Here is a 17,128-nt window from a genome sequence, read left to right as displayed (position 1 = left end):
AGCTGAGGGAATGTGATCACTTATAAAAAGGAGAGAAGGGTAATTATAATGTTTTTTTTATATCTATAAACAAATGTTTTACCTTTCATTTCTATTTTAAACTGAATGGGTTGTTTTACAAGGTGATCATTTCCAATCACTTTAAGCTCTAATGGAAAAGCCCTGGTCCTGCTTGCAGGATGTATAATTAGTTTTTTTAGGGGTTACATGGTTGTTGGCAGCTCATCGTCCTTAGAACGTGAGGTTTCTAAAGTCCCCATAATTTCACAAAATCCCATAATACTACATTAACACTAATTTTTAGCTTTCTACAATTAAATGGTTTTCTTCCTTAGCATGCCCAGCAATTATATATGTGTCATTAACAGACTCTATGAATTTAGCATTCCCTCCCTATCATTATCACCATTTACGCATTCATTTCTTAATATAATTATAACAATAGACATCTAATACTAAGATATATATTAAAAAATTTCCTAAATTTTAGCTACTGTCAACACATGCAAAATTTAACACATACAAAATGAATGGTTTCAACCGAAAGCGGTATTAAAATGATTGTAAAGCTTTCATTTTTCTTTTAATTAAAAAAATAAACATGTCAGTCTTATCTGTTCAATTATCCTCTTCAGCGAGTGCCCCCATAGAAATCCGCTTCCTATGAGGGCACTTGCGCAGGCTTAACCCCGCCCCCTGATCCCTCGCCAAAGAATTTGATTGATATCAGCAGGATCCAATGGATTCCACTGTTGTCAATCTACTCTTTGAGGAGGGAGAGAGCGTACACATCTTTGGATCAAGATTGGGCTTAGGTAAGTATAAAGGCCCACGCGATCAGACTTTTTGACAACAAACATGCAAATTAGGTGTTTTAAGGCAACATCCTACTGTGTGTACGCTCCATCGGACAAACTTTTTCGGTTTTCATCTGACTTTTGTTGGCTGTGCAAACGGACAAACTTTCCGGCAACAAAAGTCCGATGGAGCAAAGTCCGATCGTGTGTACAGAAAACCATCAGACTTTTATCCTAAGTACAAACACACATGTTCAGAATCAATGCAAAAGATCAGACAACAATACAGAAGTTGACCAAAGGTGATGGTAAAGAGCAGAAAAACCACGTGATTTGATGAAAGCTGAAAAAGTCCTGCCGTGCGTATGCAATACAAGTTCACGGCCAACGCCCTTTGTACAAAAATCCACGGGAATGTTTGTACAAAGTCCAATCATGTGTATGAGGCTTAAGGGGGAGAATTCCATGTAGGGGAGAATTCTGTAGGACAGATTTTTTTTTTAACCTTAATGCATAGAATGCATTAAGGTAAAAAACCTTAAAGGAGAAGTATAGCCAAAGCTCATTTGGCTGTATTTCTCTTGTGGATCACAGGAGTGCAGTTTGTTCTGCACTCCTGTGACCCGTTTTCAGCAGACAGCAGGCTGAGGTCACAGAGCCAGGCCAGGCTTTGGAAAAATTATGACTGTATGGTCAGGATTCGCCCACAAGCCTGCATCAGCACCCGGCTCAGCCTCTTATTGAGCTGCTGAGAGCCTGAGCCAGATGCTTCCGCTCTCTCCACACCACTCCAGTGAGTGCTGAAGGGGCAGAGCCAACAGCGGAGATTGACAGTCACCAGCCCTCTGCTCAGGCAGCTCTAAGAACTGAGCGATGGGTGGTGTTGGATCGCGTGGTTAGAGCCTTTGACCACTCGGCCTTAGAGCCAGCGGGGGGCAGATGCAGCATCGGACTGATGCTACATCCACCTAGGTAAGTATAATTCTAAAATTAAAAAAATGCCTATATTTCTCTTTTATTGTTTTTGTAACCACTTTAAACCCAAAAGCAAACATTTATTATATTGCAGCTTACCAATTCTAAAGCCCCTACACACTATCAGATTTTCTGCTGATTTTTTCCTTCAGATTTACCAAAACCATATAATATGAGGTCAAACCTTAGGAATTTCAATTTATATGCTATCAGACAGGCCCTTGCACTATATGGTTTTGGTAAAATCTGAAGACAAAAATCAGCAGAAAATCTGATAGTGTGTAGGGGCTTTAGAATTGGTAAGCTGCAATATAATAAATGTAATAAGTGTGTATGGGGCTTTCGATGTGATGGCTGCCAGTAAGTCTGCTATTTTTTAAAAAGAACAATCTCTCTTGCAGATGTTGCAGTTAGATGGATGAGGCAAACCATTTACAGGAGTAGTTACAATGGTCAGCTTTTATTTATCCATGTGAAACCTTTATCCCCCAAAGAAAAAAACTGTTGCTTTAACTGATTATAAAGTTAGCTGAGGTTTGGCTTCAATTTGTTAGTGTATCTAAATCTGCAAGTACATCAAACACTCCCCTCCCCCCAGTCTGGCAGTGCCAACCCCCCTCTGACAAAGCCTAGGGTAACCATGCTGCTTATCCACATTCTCAGTTCACTGAGTGAGCATTGTCACCCAATTGCTATTGGCAGGATTACCAGTTAAAAATAAAGGAAAAATACCTTTAAAAAAAAAGAAACTCTGTCATAAGACAATACTTTTGGCACAGCTGATCCTGATCATGAACAAGCAGATCAGGAAAGTTAGAAGTTGTTTTATACATACTTGTTCCAGGTCAGTGAATTAAACGATCGAAATGAAAATGTAAGCATTACATCCAGGCAACCAGCACTTTCAGAAGGTGAGCCCAGCAATGGCAGACTCTATGCTTGTCTCATTAGAAGTTTCACAGCACAAGGTAGTGTGCACCAGCACACCCATTCTGCATGTGCATTAGGCGGCCTTTGCATTTTGAATGTGCTTCCAGTGTACTGTATGTGTGACGGCACTGGACCAGTATTAAAGGAGGTGATCTGGGCTGTGTAGCCCTTCAAAGGGGCTTGTAACCAATAAGGATATAGTGTAGATGAGCCCTATTGGGGTCTCGGGCAGGCTGCTGCCTCTCTGAAAGCGACACTAAGGCTCTCTGCAAAGTATTCTTGGATGGGTATAGAGGCGTGCTTAATAAAAAGGTTTGTCACATTTGAGGTTGTATTTAAGAAGTTTATCCATGTTGACAGTTCATCTGTGATAAGTAAACCCAACGCGTTTCAGAGGAAAAGCCTCCCCCTTCATGAGAGCTGTGGTAGTAGATGTGGTCAGAACAAACCCGGAACTGAGAATAAGATAAGAGTATGGGCTGTTTGCTGTCAGATTGTAAAATACCGGCATGTACTTACAGTTTACTGTGTTCTGGCAGCATTACAGGGACTTCTTGACCTACTTTCTGAACAATATTAGGTTTTATGAATTAATAAAAGGCTTTCTCTGATTGGCCAAAGTGGAGAGACAGACAGATGACATCATCATTTTCCTCTCCAACATTCAGGGAAAGCATTGTATTCACTGGAAAAATATAAGGCTCCCTGTGAATGGCTAAACAGTGCTCAGCCCAACTAAATTTTGTTCGGGGAACGGGACAGGAAGTCCCCATCTCGCTGTCAGAACACAACACTGTATACTACATGTAGCTGCTGATGCTACATGCAATTTACACAGCACTGACTGCTGGTACATGTAATAGTTTGTTTGGGCCAGCTTGACCCAAACAAGAAAAGTTGAAGTTGGGCTTTAAAGAATGGCAACACATTGCAACACGCATACACAGTGCAATGCTATGCATTACCATAGCACTCATGTTGTGAAGGAGCCTTGAAGATCAAAAGATAATCTCTTGATATGCTGAGTAGCAAAAGTTCTGGCTGATAAAGACTACATGACACTTTAGGTACAAGTTACATAATGTTTTTTTACCTTCAAGTTGTCAAACATGTCTCCTTGAGGCTTGAAAGTAGTTTCATATTCATACATCAAATGCTGCTTTACAAGTTGGTACTGGACAAGGAAAAAACTTTGCAAATTTCAATAACAAAATCCTCTAAGGCAATTACTATATCATATACAGACTTAGGCTAGCATTGCTCTGGCTATTTAGGGCTCGGGTTACCGTACATGCCATGGCAAAATAAGAGCAACAGATTCAGTATGTGCCTCCCATAAATGCACATTTCTCCATGTTTTTTTCCTTTACAAAACACTGCAAGCACTGAGAAATCATTAAAGAAAAACAAGTGTATAGGTGCTACCACCTTCCCATATAGCCATGACTAAGGACTAACGTCTGAAACGCGTAGGCTGTTTTACAGGTCTGTACATGTAATTAATAAAGGAATACTATTTTGGATGTCATCCTGAGTGCCGACCATCACTTTCCTTATACTGAGAAATAATTGTAGATCTGACAGAAATCCAGTGTGCTTCTAAATTCACTGAAATGCTAGCCAGCTTTGTTAGACCTGCCTGCTGGACTACAGAATTTCACCTATCGCCCCACTCCCCTCTGTCGCACTCCAAACTCACAAATTTATGTATTTCTCAGAACAAAACAATTGCAGGCAGGGTCCCTTGTCATAATGGCTGCCTGAGATCTCAAGAGATTTCAGCATCCAATCAAACAGCTGTCTTCCTTTAACAGACTCCTCTCCATCTGTAACAGCACAGTGCCACCTACAGGCTGAAATAACACCTGCACCTGCCTACACTATGCTGTTAGATTCTTAAGAGCCTGCTCACACACTGCAAGGGCTCATGCACACTGCAGCTCAAAGGAGCTCAAAGAAGCGGCTTCTACAGGCTTTTGAGCTCTTTTTTTTCTGCCTATAAACTCCCCTCTATGCTAGCCAATGTGTCCATGCACATTATGGCTTTTTCAGACGTTTTCAAACATATGCTCCTACAGGCAGAAAAAACCCCCACCAAACTCAAGTTTTTCAAAGTAGCTCGTGCCCCAAAGAGCTCAAAAGAGCTAAAAAAAAAAAAACAGAAGCCCGAAAACACACAAAAACGTTTGTTCCAGCTGTTTGTTTATACAGTGGTTAAGAAAATACTATCTAGAAGGGTTTGTGGAAAAAAAAAAACAACGCTTATGCTCAAAAAAGCTCAAAGGAGCTTGAAGGAGTTCGAAGAAGCTCAATAAAAAAACCTGCACAAGAGCACAAAAAAGCACAAGCTTCTTCAAGCTGAAGTAAAAGCTCAAATCCCTTTAGCTTTAATTTTAGCTGCAGTATGCATGAGCCCTAAGGGTGATTTACTAAAGGCAAACAGGTTGTTCACTTTGCGGGAATTTTCACTTTGCTTACCAGATAAGGTGAAAGCTCTGCTAACTTGCATCATCCCAACATAGGCAAGCAAAAAATTTTTTCCTTACATGTGATTGCCTATTTGCAATGTTACCTGCCTTCATTAACAAAAACCGAGCTGTTCCAATTTTCCACTTGAAAACCCACTTTAACAACTTAAACTAATTGTTGAACAAGCTGCAAAATGTGAATTTGCATTTCATATGTGCTAATTCAAGAGAAAATGTCTTTTGTGAAGCCATTTTACGCAAATCAGAGATTCTCGTTTGATGTCAGAGTGCTAAAACAGGCAAAAATAAAACATACAAACTATTTTAGTGAATAACGCCTTTAAATGTAGCCATTTGTTGGCTATCATCTCATTAGCAGCACCTTGATCTTAGTGACAAGTTGCTAAATCGCTCAGTTGCAAGAAGTTAGAATTGTGTTTGCAGTTCTGTTAACTTTTTCTTATAACTTGGAATTTATCTCTACACACTGGTGACTGGTGTAGTGCCTGCATTTAACCTGGGAGCTTTTCATTATATATTTTTCATGCCTGAGGTTCACCATCACTGTTCTAGTCTCATTTTATATCAAGGGAATTAATGTGTTATTAAAAAATATGTTCACATACAAAAGTTAAAAGAAATAGTTGGACAATCTGTGAACAGCTTAAGGCCAAAATGATTTTTTTTTTGTTTTTTTTTTAAAGTATTCTATTACATATACTAAACCAGTTAAACCAGTAGACAGAAAGCTGCTAAATTATGTTTAATTTTGTTATTTTAATTGTTTAGTTAAATGTGACTTGTAAAGCAAATGGTCATAAATTTGATACAGTGGGACAATGATATTATATCCTGGTATAGCTGAAGAAAGAAAGAAGGGGGGGTGTGAAGAACACAGAATGCCTCTCTTACACTGTGCATGAGATGAAGAAAATCACCTGTCACTCACAGCAAGGGTATATGTATAACCAAAACGTTTTGTTTTTTTGCATTGAAAGTGTTAAAACCATTTGAGCTGTATGATGCCCAGAAAAAAGAATTGTCAAAAACACAAATCCGTAATGCCAGCATACGTATTTCTGCTAGTACAGCTTACAGTTAAAAAAAAAGGTACCTTTATGTGTATTAAACCTCAGCTATCAATAAGCCTTCATCTTTCATTATTTTGGAGTAATAATTATCTTATTAGTTGTTTCAAAATGCTAACATCCTTATCATGTCACGCAAGTTACATCCAATATATGATTTTATTTATTTATTTAAATGATTCATTCATTTTAATGGTGAATGATTTTAGTTTTTTTCTCTGTTTGTACAGACCAGGAAACTGACTAAAGCAGAGCGCCAGAGGTTCAGTGAAGAGGTGGAGATGCTAAAAGGTCTGCAACATCCAAACATTGTGAGATTTTATGATTCTTGGAAGACCCTGGTAAAGGGACAGATCTGCATTGTCCTGGTTACAGAGCTCATGACATCTGGAACTTTGAAGACGTACGTGCTTTTTTCTTTAATTACAATTGCTAAAAAAAAATCAAATGTATTCTATATATTTGCTACATGTCAAAGGACTTATCACAGTTTTTCACTAATTGTTTTTACTATTTCAGCGCTGCACTGTTTATATACAGTTTGTCAAGTATCATGACAACTTAAGATGTGTCTATACATTTACCTTCTTAAGGAGGGGGACCTTGCGGGTGCTGCAGAATTTCAATCCATGGCGGCGTATTGTGTTACCAATGCTTTGTTTGGTACTTGTGATCCCAACTGCCTTGAAATCAATCACAATCTCCTCCCTTGTGGTTCTTAGCTGATCCCTCACTTGACTTGACTTGCCTGCACGGAGTCCTGATTTCAACCTGATAGAACATATTTAGGATGAATTAGAGCGGAGACTGCAAGCCAGGCCTTCTAGTCCACATCAGTGCCTGACCTCACAAATGCACTTCTGGAAGAATAGTCAAACATTCCCATAGATACACTCCTAAACCTTGTGCACCACCTTCCCAGGAAGGTTATAGCTGCAAAGGGTAGACTAACTCAATATTAAACCCTACGGACGAAGACTGGGATTCCACTAAAGTTCATGTGCGTGTAAAGGCAGGTGTCCCAATACTTTTGGTAATATAGTGTATTTTTGAAGACAGAGAAAATTCACAACAGCAAAATACCACTTTTAAAATGTATTAAATATATAAAGCCAAAGAAAACTGACACATTGATAGGGCACCATAGCACTATGTAACAGCACTCCACAAATACTCCACTCATAGGGTTTAAAACACAGGCTTCATCACAGCAGACACTGGCAAATAAAATGCCAAATGTAAATATGACACACGGTCTCATCCTCCATGTTTCGTCATCAGATTTCCTTGAGGGATTTGTGAGTTTTCCTTAAGCCGACAATAATTTCTAGTCGCAGTCTTTTGCTATCCAGCTGAATATAGACCTTTATGGTCAGAAAATATGGCTGCTCAGAAATGTTTTTTTTTTTTTTTCACTTGACAGTATGGTCAAATATCTTTAAAGCTGTTCTCTGAGGGAAGAAATTACTCTTGCGGAAGGGCTCCCTCAGCAGTGCAAGTGTTAAAGTAGAATTCCCGGATAATACTAGCTAATCTTAAAAATACTCCCTTCCCCCTCTTAACGCCTATTCTGACTAACCTGTGCAAGAAAGATGCTTATACTTACCTATGCAGCTGTGGGTCTGTCATGTGATTGGCTCCCATGTTCCCAGAGCAGTGGCTTCAGGGGCAAGGAGGGAACACCAACAAAGAATGGGTCATTGAAAACTATGGGTGACATCGCAGCTTCAGGCTCTACCAGCCACTGCCGATAGCTGTCTCCTCTCCCCTGCATATGTCCCCTGGCTGACACAGGGAAGATAACATGACCGGACTGTAGCATCATGAAAACAGGTAAGTACGCACCTTTCTTACACAGTTTAGTCAGAAAAAGTGTTAGGATGGGGGATGGAGTATTTTTAAGATTAGTTTGTGCTATCCCGGAATTTTACATTGATTTTGTCTAGGGAGGGTATGTTTTCGTTCCTTGGAATTCAGCTTTAATATCCAGCTACTCAATAATTGGGTCAGATGAGCAGATCTGTGTCTATGTGTTTCATTTTGTGTGCAAGTCATATATTTATACTTTTCTCCTATTGCTTTCTTAGCTATTTGAAGAGGTTCAAGGAGATGAAACTAAAAGTACTGCAAAGGTGGAGTCGTCAAATTTTAAAGGGCCTGCACTTTCTCCATACCCGATGCCCTCCCATAATACATCGTGACCTTAAATGTGACAACATCTTCATCACTGGGCCCACTGGCTTTGTTAAAATTGGGGATCTGGGTCTGGCCACGTTAAAAAGTGCCTCCTTTGCAAAGAGTGTCATAGGTATGGTAATTTCAGATAGATGATGTGTTTATTTTAAGCTTGCATAACTCACAACTATCCCTATTTGTACCCCAAATCATTCTGTTCTTCATTTTCCTGAAATGTACTGTCTTTTAAAACTGATACTTATGGCAGTATTAGTAGATTAATAGAATGCTTTTCCTTACACAAGAATTTGATCCCTCAATTACCATGTAGTTCTTTCAACAACTGGAACTGCAAAAATATGAACAGCTGGAAGCTATGGAACCTACAGAATTTTTTCTACAAGAGCCAGAATAGGGAAACATGGAAACATGTTAGAAACATCAAATAAGGTTTTTGCTCTAGGTGTGGGCTAATTAAAGGAACAGCTCATTGTGTGCACACAATTGGGGATCTGAGTTTGGAAGACCAAGGTTTTTAATTATAGAACATCCTTTTATGTTTTTAGCCTGTACAGTTTTTTTTTTTGCATTGTAAAAACAATTCCAGTGTTGGGGGACTGCATACAAAAACCACACAAGATCTTCAAGGATTTGCTTAGGTGCCTACAGACTTATAAGACCTAAAGCTGACTATGTAGGTCATGCTAATTGTCAAACTTGTGTGAGTTCAGAAATGGTACCAATGTTGGATCACAGAGAATGTAGACAAATCATTCTTTTGAGACATTAGGCAGCTTTAATTTTAGAGCTCTTTTTGTATTACATATTTGTAGAAAAAAACAACATATCCTGTTTTTAAAAAGAAGGAACACTTGAATACTAGTGCTTTAAAGGGTTCATAATGCTGTTACGCCTAAATTTGGTGTGTTTTACTAGGTCAGTGATGGCAAACCTTGGCACCCCAGATGTTCTGGAACTGCATTTCCCCTGATGCTCATGTACTCTGCAGTGTAGTTGAGCATCATGGGAAATGTAGTTCCAAAACATCTGGGGTGCCAAGGTTGGCTATCACTGTACTAGGTAATGATGTAAAGGAATTCACCCATAAAACATTAGGAAAACATGCTGGAACACATAAAACAAAGTTTTTGGTTCAGGGCTGCACCTGCTATGTTTATTTATTATACCTGCAAAATTAAAAACTGCTGGATCAGAATGGTGAGTGGAGAATCTCAGTTTTCTTGGTTCAGCCAGTTGCCCCAAGAACAAGTACATGAGCTACAACTCCACCAACAGGAAAAAAAAAAACTATCCCTTATGGTAAACCAAACATCTATCTAAACTAAATGTTTGTTCTTGGGTTTAGTTATGATTTATTTTACGCCCTAACAGATAAGCCATAAAATAATACCCTTTACACTTAACTCCCTTCCATAACGTGCTGAACCCATAAACCTTAACCTAACCTAAACCCTAAACTATGCTTTCAGATAGGAGCTGTGTTCTTCAATTCTGACATTCAGTCCATTCTCCTTTCTTGGGGTGCTGGACTGGCCTATTATGTCAATACAAGAATTGGTCCATTAATTCAGTTACCTTAACAGAAATGTCTATATGTACTTCCTCAGGTACACCTGAGTTCATGGCTCCAGAGATGTACGAGGAGAAGTATGATGAAGCAGTAGATGTCTATGCCTTTGGGATGTGTATGCTGGAGATGGCCACTTCTGAATATCCATACTCAGAATGCCAGAATGCTGCCCAAATATACCGCAAAGTGACCTCAGTAAGTAACAAAATAAAACCTTAATGGTACATGAAAAACTGAAGAGCTTGTGACAACTAGTGTGGTCACAAGCAGTAACTGTGCTTAAACACCAATATTTAGTTTTAGCAGTGATGGCATGATCATTACCTACTGTATGTGCTGGGGATGGGGATAATATTGGATTTAAAGTAAAAGGGAAAGCATTGGCCCATTGGCATATTTTATATGCTTTTTCACCTTTCCCTCTACATGACAGCTTTTGGGTGCCTGTAGTGAATTTTATATATTTAATAGAGACGTAGTCACCCAACATGCTCCATTGTCTGGTGCAATATGGTCAGGGATGTGAGCCATCTGGGTCTTTCATCATTTTCTGGGAGCTGTGATGCGTGCTGCGGGCTGTCCCTCCTCCCCTTTGATGTGGGGTGGGCGGATACCTCTGCATCACGCATCAACGTCACCCCCTATCCGCTGGACGTTTGAGCATTTTTCTCCATTCACATGTAATAAGAGAAGAGGGTTTGATGCTAACCGCCGGGCGATTCCACCTCTCAGGTGCTGGCACCTCCCCCTCAATTCCACATGCCTGTGTGGCATTGGGGGTGTCCTGTCACTGCACCCACATAGGTTTCTTTGCGAGGTGGCCAGGTTCCTTTGCTGCTTCCTCTCCTTCCCTGGACAACACACTCTATTTTGGATCTTGCCTTTTCTATCTTCTTATCAGGTAGTACATTTCCATATGTTATCCATGCTACAACCTCGTCTTTTTTTATTCATTGTATTGGTTTTCTCTAGTTTCACTTGGTGGTACAATCTTTTCCATAATATTTCACCACGTATATACCTGAACTCACACCACTCTTATTATGTGTACTGGGTTATTTTGCATATCACGGTTTATAATATATATTTAACACTTTTCACAGAAACCCTTCAGAAATGATTTTTGTAATACGGTTTACTAAACACTTTATGAATACCTGTCTACCTCAGATGTTGCCCTGTGTTGGGTCGTTTGTGCGATTTACACTGCCACAATTCTCAAAAATGATGTCCCCCAGTGGCTCCCAGCTCCTAGTGCCCTATTAGCTATACCCCCAGAATACAGCTGCTTTATTTCACATATCTCTTAAGCTTTGGCGTTTTCCCTAGCAGCAGTGGTCATAATATGGCACTTTACATTTTGGTATGGCTCAGTCTAAAATACTGTATTTGCATATACAGCATGTTTATGTGCTTGTGGTATGTGACTATCATACCCAGCAAAGACCAATGCAGTGAGCTAATGATTTTTTCCCTTTTATTTAGCTCATGGAAGTGTGATGTAATCTAACATAATTACTTGATAAGAATTTCAGATAACAAGGAGGAAAGAAGTGTTTGTTCTCTGTAGAATTTTCTGTGTTCTATTGCAGGAAAAAATCAGCTCCATGGCATCAGATCTAAAGGCAGTATAGACAGCACTGTTCCACTAGAATGGAGTCAACACAGCAGGGTAGATTTACACTTTAGTCCTATTGTTGAACAAACCAGTCTTGCTATTGGTGCATGTGCATTTTGAAATTCATCACTTTCCATAAAATCTAATCATTAGGTAAAGTGATTTCCAACACAGTGCTGTGCTACCAATACTATAATAATAATAATGTGCAATTGGTGATCCTAAAAATAGTGATAAATTCAAGTAATATCAAAAAGAGTCTTACATTTCTTCTAAAGTGAAATCTCCACCCAAAAAGTTCTGGTGCTCTATTCCATCACTGTGCTCTAGCCGCTCACCTTACAATCTGACCCCTGTTTTACCAGCAGGTCAGACAAAGCAGATTATCCCCTATGGGGTTAATCAGTGAATCGGCCCAGCATGAAGCTGATAATCCCTCCGTATCACCCTCTTTCTCCTCACTGGCTTCACCAGTCTCAGGTTTCCCTCGGGTGTATCCAGTGTGACATAGGAATAAAAACACCAAATCTAGTGCTCTCTGTTTGTAAATTATTCATTTCTCCAGTAAAAATGGCATACTTCAGCAGTGCGGGCTACGAACACAGGTAAAGACGAGATGATTGCGGGACGTCACCAACTGAGACTCCTCATCATATTTAATGCTAGGATGCTAGGGATGGGCCAAACATCCACCCCCCCCCCCCCTTCGGTTCACACCAGAACACGCAAACAGGCAAAAAAAAATTTCAAACACACAAACATCATTAAAGTCACGTACATGAAAAATCAAAAGTGCTAATTTTAAAGGCTTATATGCATGGTATTGTCTTAAAAAGTGTTTGGGGACCTGCCCCAGGGGACATGTATCAATGCAAATTTTTTTTTTGAAAACTGAAGTTTTTTCGGGAGCAGTGATTTTAATAATGCTTAAAGTGAAAAACTGAAACAATAAAAGTGTAATATTCCTTTAAATTTCATATCTGGGGGGTGTCTATAGTATGCCTGTAAAGTGGCACATGTTTCCCGTGTTTAGAACAGTCTGACAGCAAAATGACATTTCTAAAGGAAAAAAAGTAATTTAAAAGTACTCGTGGCTATAATGAATTGTCGGTCCCGGCTATACACATAAAAGTTCATTGATAAAACCGGCATGGGATTCCCCCACAGGAGAACCCCGAACCAAAATAAAAAAAAAAATGCGTGGGAGTCCCCCCAAATTCCATACCAGGCCCTTCAGGTTTTTTTAAATGGCGTGGGGGTCCCCCTCAAAATTAAGGGGAACCCCTCACTAAAAGTAAAAAAAAATGGAGTGGGGTCCCCCTTAATTTGATTTGAGTTGGGTTTTTCTTCTGTTCATTTACTTTCCATTTTGTTAATTGATAAACTATTAACACTTTTATTCCCAAAAGTATCCTTTACTTTACAGCATTTTTTCACACCTGCCTAAAACCTTTGCATAGTAGTATAGCTGTTTTATATTTTCCAAAATATTTTACTGAGGGAAAATAAAGTAAGTACATGAGTAAAACATAAGGTAAAACATAGGGTACATGGGCCCAACGGCCTGAGAATACACTGAAGGTCAGTAATTTTTTTTTTTTTTGTGGTTGAACTGGATGGACTTGTGTCTTTTTTCAACCTAACTATGTAAAAACAAGATGTTCTTACCGGTTATGTGGTAAATGTAACAAAATGGAAATCATATGAACATGTTGATCCCCTGAACAATTAGTATAGGGAGAGCAAAGAATCATTCCTTTAAGGCTAGAGAGTACTCAAGCTATATAAAGTTATGGGTTGCCTTAACCTTGGCTGAGCTGTGGATAGGACTGGTTGTTTGAAACCTGATAGGTTATTTGTTTGTGAGCCTATGGGGTGATATGGTGGATATGCTTCCAGTATTGGTTGGAGTTGGGGATGTTTTCAAGGCTGACAATCCTGCTGTCAAACTTGGTTGGGACCTTTGATTGTACTTCAGTGGTTGTAAATAAGGATGGGCAAAACACCCCCAGGTTTGGTTCACAGCAGAACATGCAAAAAATTAGTTTGAGCACCGTTAAAGTCTATGGCCGCGTACACACGAGAGGATTGTCCGTCCAACTAAGTCCGTCAGACAATCCGACAGACAGTCCGTCCTACTTTTGAATGAACAGACTTGACCACACACGATGAACAGACAGTCCGCTGAAAGCTTGCGCGATGACGTGTACAGCACGTACGACGGGACTAGAAATACGACGTCCAATACACTGCAATGCAACCTTCGGCCCTGTAAATCCTTTCTGAGCATGCGCCATACTTAATCCGTCCAACTAGCCTACTCACGAGCGGACTGTCCGCTGAAACCAAAGTTGGACGGACTGTATTACGGAAATTCCGAAAGACTTAGTCCGCCAGACTGTCCGCTGAAAAAGTCCGCTGAAGCCCACACACGAGCGGACTGTCCGCTGAAACACGTTTCAGCGGACTAAGTTGGACAGACAATACTCTCGTGTGTACGCGGCCTAAGGGACACGAACGTTAAAAATCAAAAGTGCTAATTTTAAGAGTTAATATGCAATTTATTGTCATAAAAAGTTTTGGGGACCTGGGCACATGTATCAATGCAAAGAAAAGTTTTAAAAATTGCCATTTTTTTGGGAGCAGGGATTTTAATAATGTTTAAAGCGAAACAATAAAAGTGAAATATTCCTTTAAATTTCGTACCGGGGGGGGGGGGGCACATTTTTCCTGTGTTTAGAACAGTCCCTGCACAAAATGACATTCCTAAAGGAAAAAAAAGTTATTTAAAAGTAATAGCGGCTATAGTGGATTGTCTATGGGAGAAATAAAAAGTGATAATTTTAAGGGTTAATATGAAAGTTATTGTCATAAAAAGTGTTTATGGGCCCGGGTGCTGCCTCGGGGACATGTATCAATGAAAAACATTTTTTTTTAAATGGCCGTTTTTTCAGGAGCAGTGATTTTAATAATGCTTAAAGTGAAACAATAAAAGTGAAATATTCCTTTAAATTTCGCACCTGGGGTTTGCCTATAGTATGCCTTTAAAGTGGCACATTGTTCCCGTGTTCAGAACATACACTGCACAAAATCATATTTCTAAAGGAAAAAAAGTCTATGGGTGTAAGCTGTAGAGACCAGTGTGGTTTGAGCTTTGGGTCTGTGAAAAAGTGTTGTAGTTGTAGTTGTAGTTGGAAGTATGCCAATAGTGGCAATCTCTGGTCTTTCATTTGTGACGCTAGGTCAGCGTGAGATTTAAAGGTGGCTTCTTGGAAAAAGTGTTTAGCCAAAACATGTACATGTGGCAATGAGTTAGCTAGAAATTGCGTTGACATTCCAGGGGGGGATCCGGGTTAGAGCGAATCGAGGTCATGGGACTAGGCATGGGTAAGATATGGTGTTTGTTGTTTGTGTCATGGAAGCAACATAGGGTAGAGCCTATAAGTAAGTGGTTCTTGATGGTTGTTGGATTATGTTTGGGAGTTAGCTGTGGTAAGAGGGATATTGGATAATGACTCTTCCAGGTTTACCCATTGTTTTGATCAGGCATGGATGTTCCAGTCCACTATTCTAGTTAGAAGGCAAGCCCTGTGGTACTTATGCAGATCTGGAAGACCAATACCTTCTTTAGATTTGGGGAGTGTCAATTGTTCATGCTTGATGCATGGACATTTGTTGTGCCAAAGGAATTTTGTGCAGATGGCCTTGTATGTGGAAAAAAAGGTGGGGGTAAGTGTATGGGTATGGCCTGCATGATTTACCAAAACTATATAATATAAGGTCAAACCTTAAGAGTTTTAATTTGTATGCAATCAGGCAGGCCCTTGCATGACATGGTTTTGGTAAATCTGAAGACAAAAATCTGCAGAAAATCTAATAGTGTGTATGGGACCTTAGAATCAGGTTGAGCATGTTGTCCCCGAGATCAACAGCTCATAGGCGCTCTTCCATGTAGTCCCAGGCCACCCTGTCAAATGCCTTTTTTTCGCAAGGGGGTGGTGAGAGTGTCCTGTCCTGGCGGAGAGTCCACCCGGGCACAGGCTCTTTCCTGCTTTCAAATGCTTAATCGCTTGTGTGAGTTCCTCACTAGAAATTACGTTTTTCGAGGGATTGGGCTATATCCTGGGATAGTGGTTTAGGGGAGTACTGTTCTAGAAAGTCTCTGATGAGTGTGGTTCTGGATACTGGGGGGATCTGGGATTGTTGTGAATGTGAAAGATTGTACAAGTTTCAGTAGTAGTGTACAAAGCTCGAGGCTATGTCTATGTTGCTCGCGGCATGGGTGCAGTCGGGTTCTTGTATTCGTCATATCTTATAGTAAGCTTTTTTAGCCTGTAGAGCTCTGGCTAGTAGTGCTCCATTTTTGTTACTGCATTCGTAGAATAGTTTACGTGTCAGTGTCCAATAGGAGTGATCTTGCTTGCGTGCAGATTTCTGCAGAACCTGTGCAGCTTGCGTTTTTTTGTGTGTGGTTCCTAGGTTCCTAATCTGGCATGTTAGTCTGTGAATGTAAGCTTGGTTCTGACGTTTGTGATTAGCAGCAAGAGTTAAGATTTCTCTGATAATGGTACTTTTATGTGCTTCCCATTGAGTTGGGGGGTGTATATCAGGGGTGTTGTTGATCTGAAAATATGAGAGAGACTAGAGTGTTGGCTTGGTCTGTCAATAATGAGGTGTCTAGATGCCCCACTGTTGATCTTTCTGCATTTTCTGGGACTGTGAGCAGGATGGAGATGGGGTGGTGACCTGTAAGAAACATGGGTTTGATTGTGGCTTTAGTTAAAAGTTGTAGGTTCTGTTGGGTTATGAAGAATTAATCGATTCTGGAATATCGATTGTGTGGAGCTGAAAAGTAGGAATAGTCTTCTTCTTTCAGGTATAGCGTGCACCATGTATCGTGTAATGGTAAGTCATGGAGTTGCGAATGTATCTGTCATAGGGCTTAGTAGGGAATGTAGGAGGAGCCCGTGGAGGAGTTCAAAATGAGGTTGAGGGGGACTTTGAAGTAGTTTGAAATGAGGAAAGGAGAGATGCAATTTTGCAGAAAAAGGGAACCTGCTGAGTATTTAGAGAATAGTTGTTGGCTAAAGTGACTGGTCTGTTCCATAGGATACCCTTGAGGAAGAGTTAACAACCTTCGGGGTCTACCAGGGAGTCTGTTATCTCTATAGGGCAATGTTTCGCTATAAGGATGGAAAATCTCTTTGATTTTGCCATGGGATTTGATGCGTGATAGGATCTGGGATAGTGAGTATTGCCTAGTTTAGGTACTCAATTTGTTTTGAACTGTGTTTCTTACAGATAAATGATATCTGCTTTGTGTGACTTCATAGATGAGAGGATCTGGGAGCGTTTTTCAGCTATGTTAAGGCCCTTAGCATTTAGTGACAAACGTTTTAGAGGAGTTGTACAGGGAATGCCATTTTGTTTCACTCAGGGATATATATGTAGAGGGGGAAGTGAGGGAAAACACATCCGGAGGTTGA

At 40.0% G+C, this 17,128-nt stretch overlaps 1 protein-coding gene across 1 annotated transcript in view; it reads left to right on the top strand.

Annotated features, from left to right (window-relative positions):
• The window catches only part of WNK4 (WNK lysine deficient protein kinase 4), a 348,601-nt gene that overhangs the window by 192,111 nt on the left and 139,362 nt on the right, over positions 1-17,128 (top strand). Inside the window, exons 2-4 of the mRNA XM_077459518.1 lie at positions 6,489-6,661; positions 8,346-8,566; positions 10,062-10,219. Of these exons, the coding sequence (XP_077315644.1) occupies positions 6,489-6,661; positions 8,346-8,566; positions 10,062-10,219 (552 nt within the window). The remainder of the gene's footprint in view (positions 1-6,488; positions 6,662-8,345; positions 8,567-10,061; positions 10,220-17,128) is intronic.

Source organism: Lithobates pipiens, unplaced genomic scaffold (genome assembly GCF_037356315.1).
Source record: "Lithobates pipiens isolate NorthernLeopardFrog02 unplaced genomic scaffold, aLitPip1_a1.2 Scaffold_28, whole genome shotgun sequence".
Lineage (NCBI taxonomy): Eukaryota > Metazoa > Chordata > Amphibia > Anura > Ranidae > Lithobates > Lithobates pipiens.
Note: the sequence above shows the minus strand (reverse complement) of the source record. Positions and strands in the feature narration are given on the sequence as shown.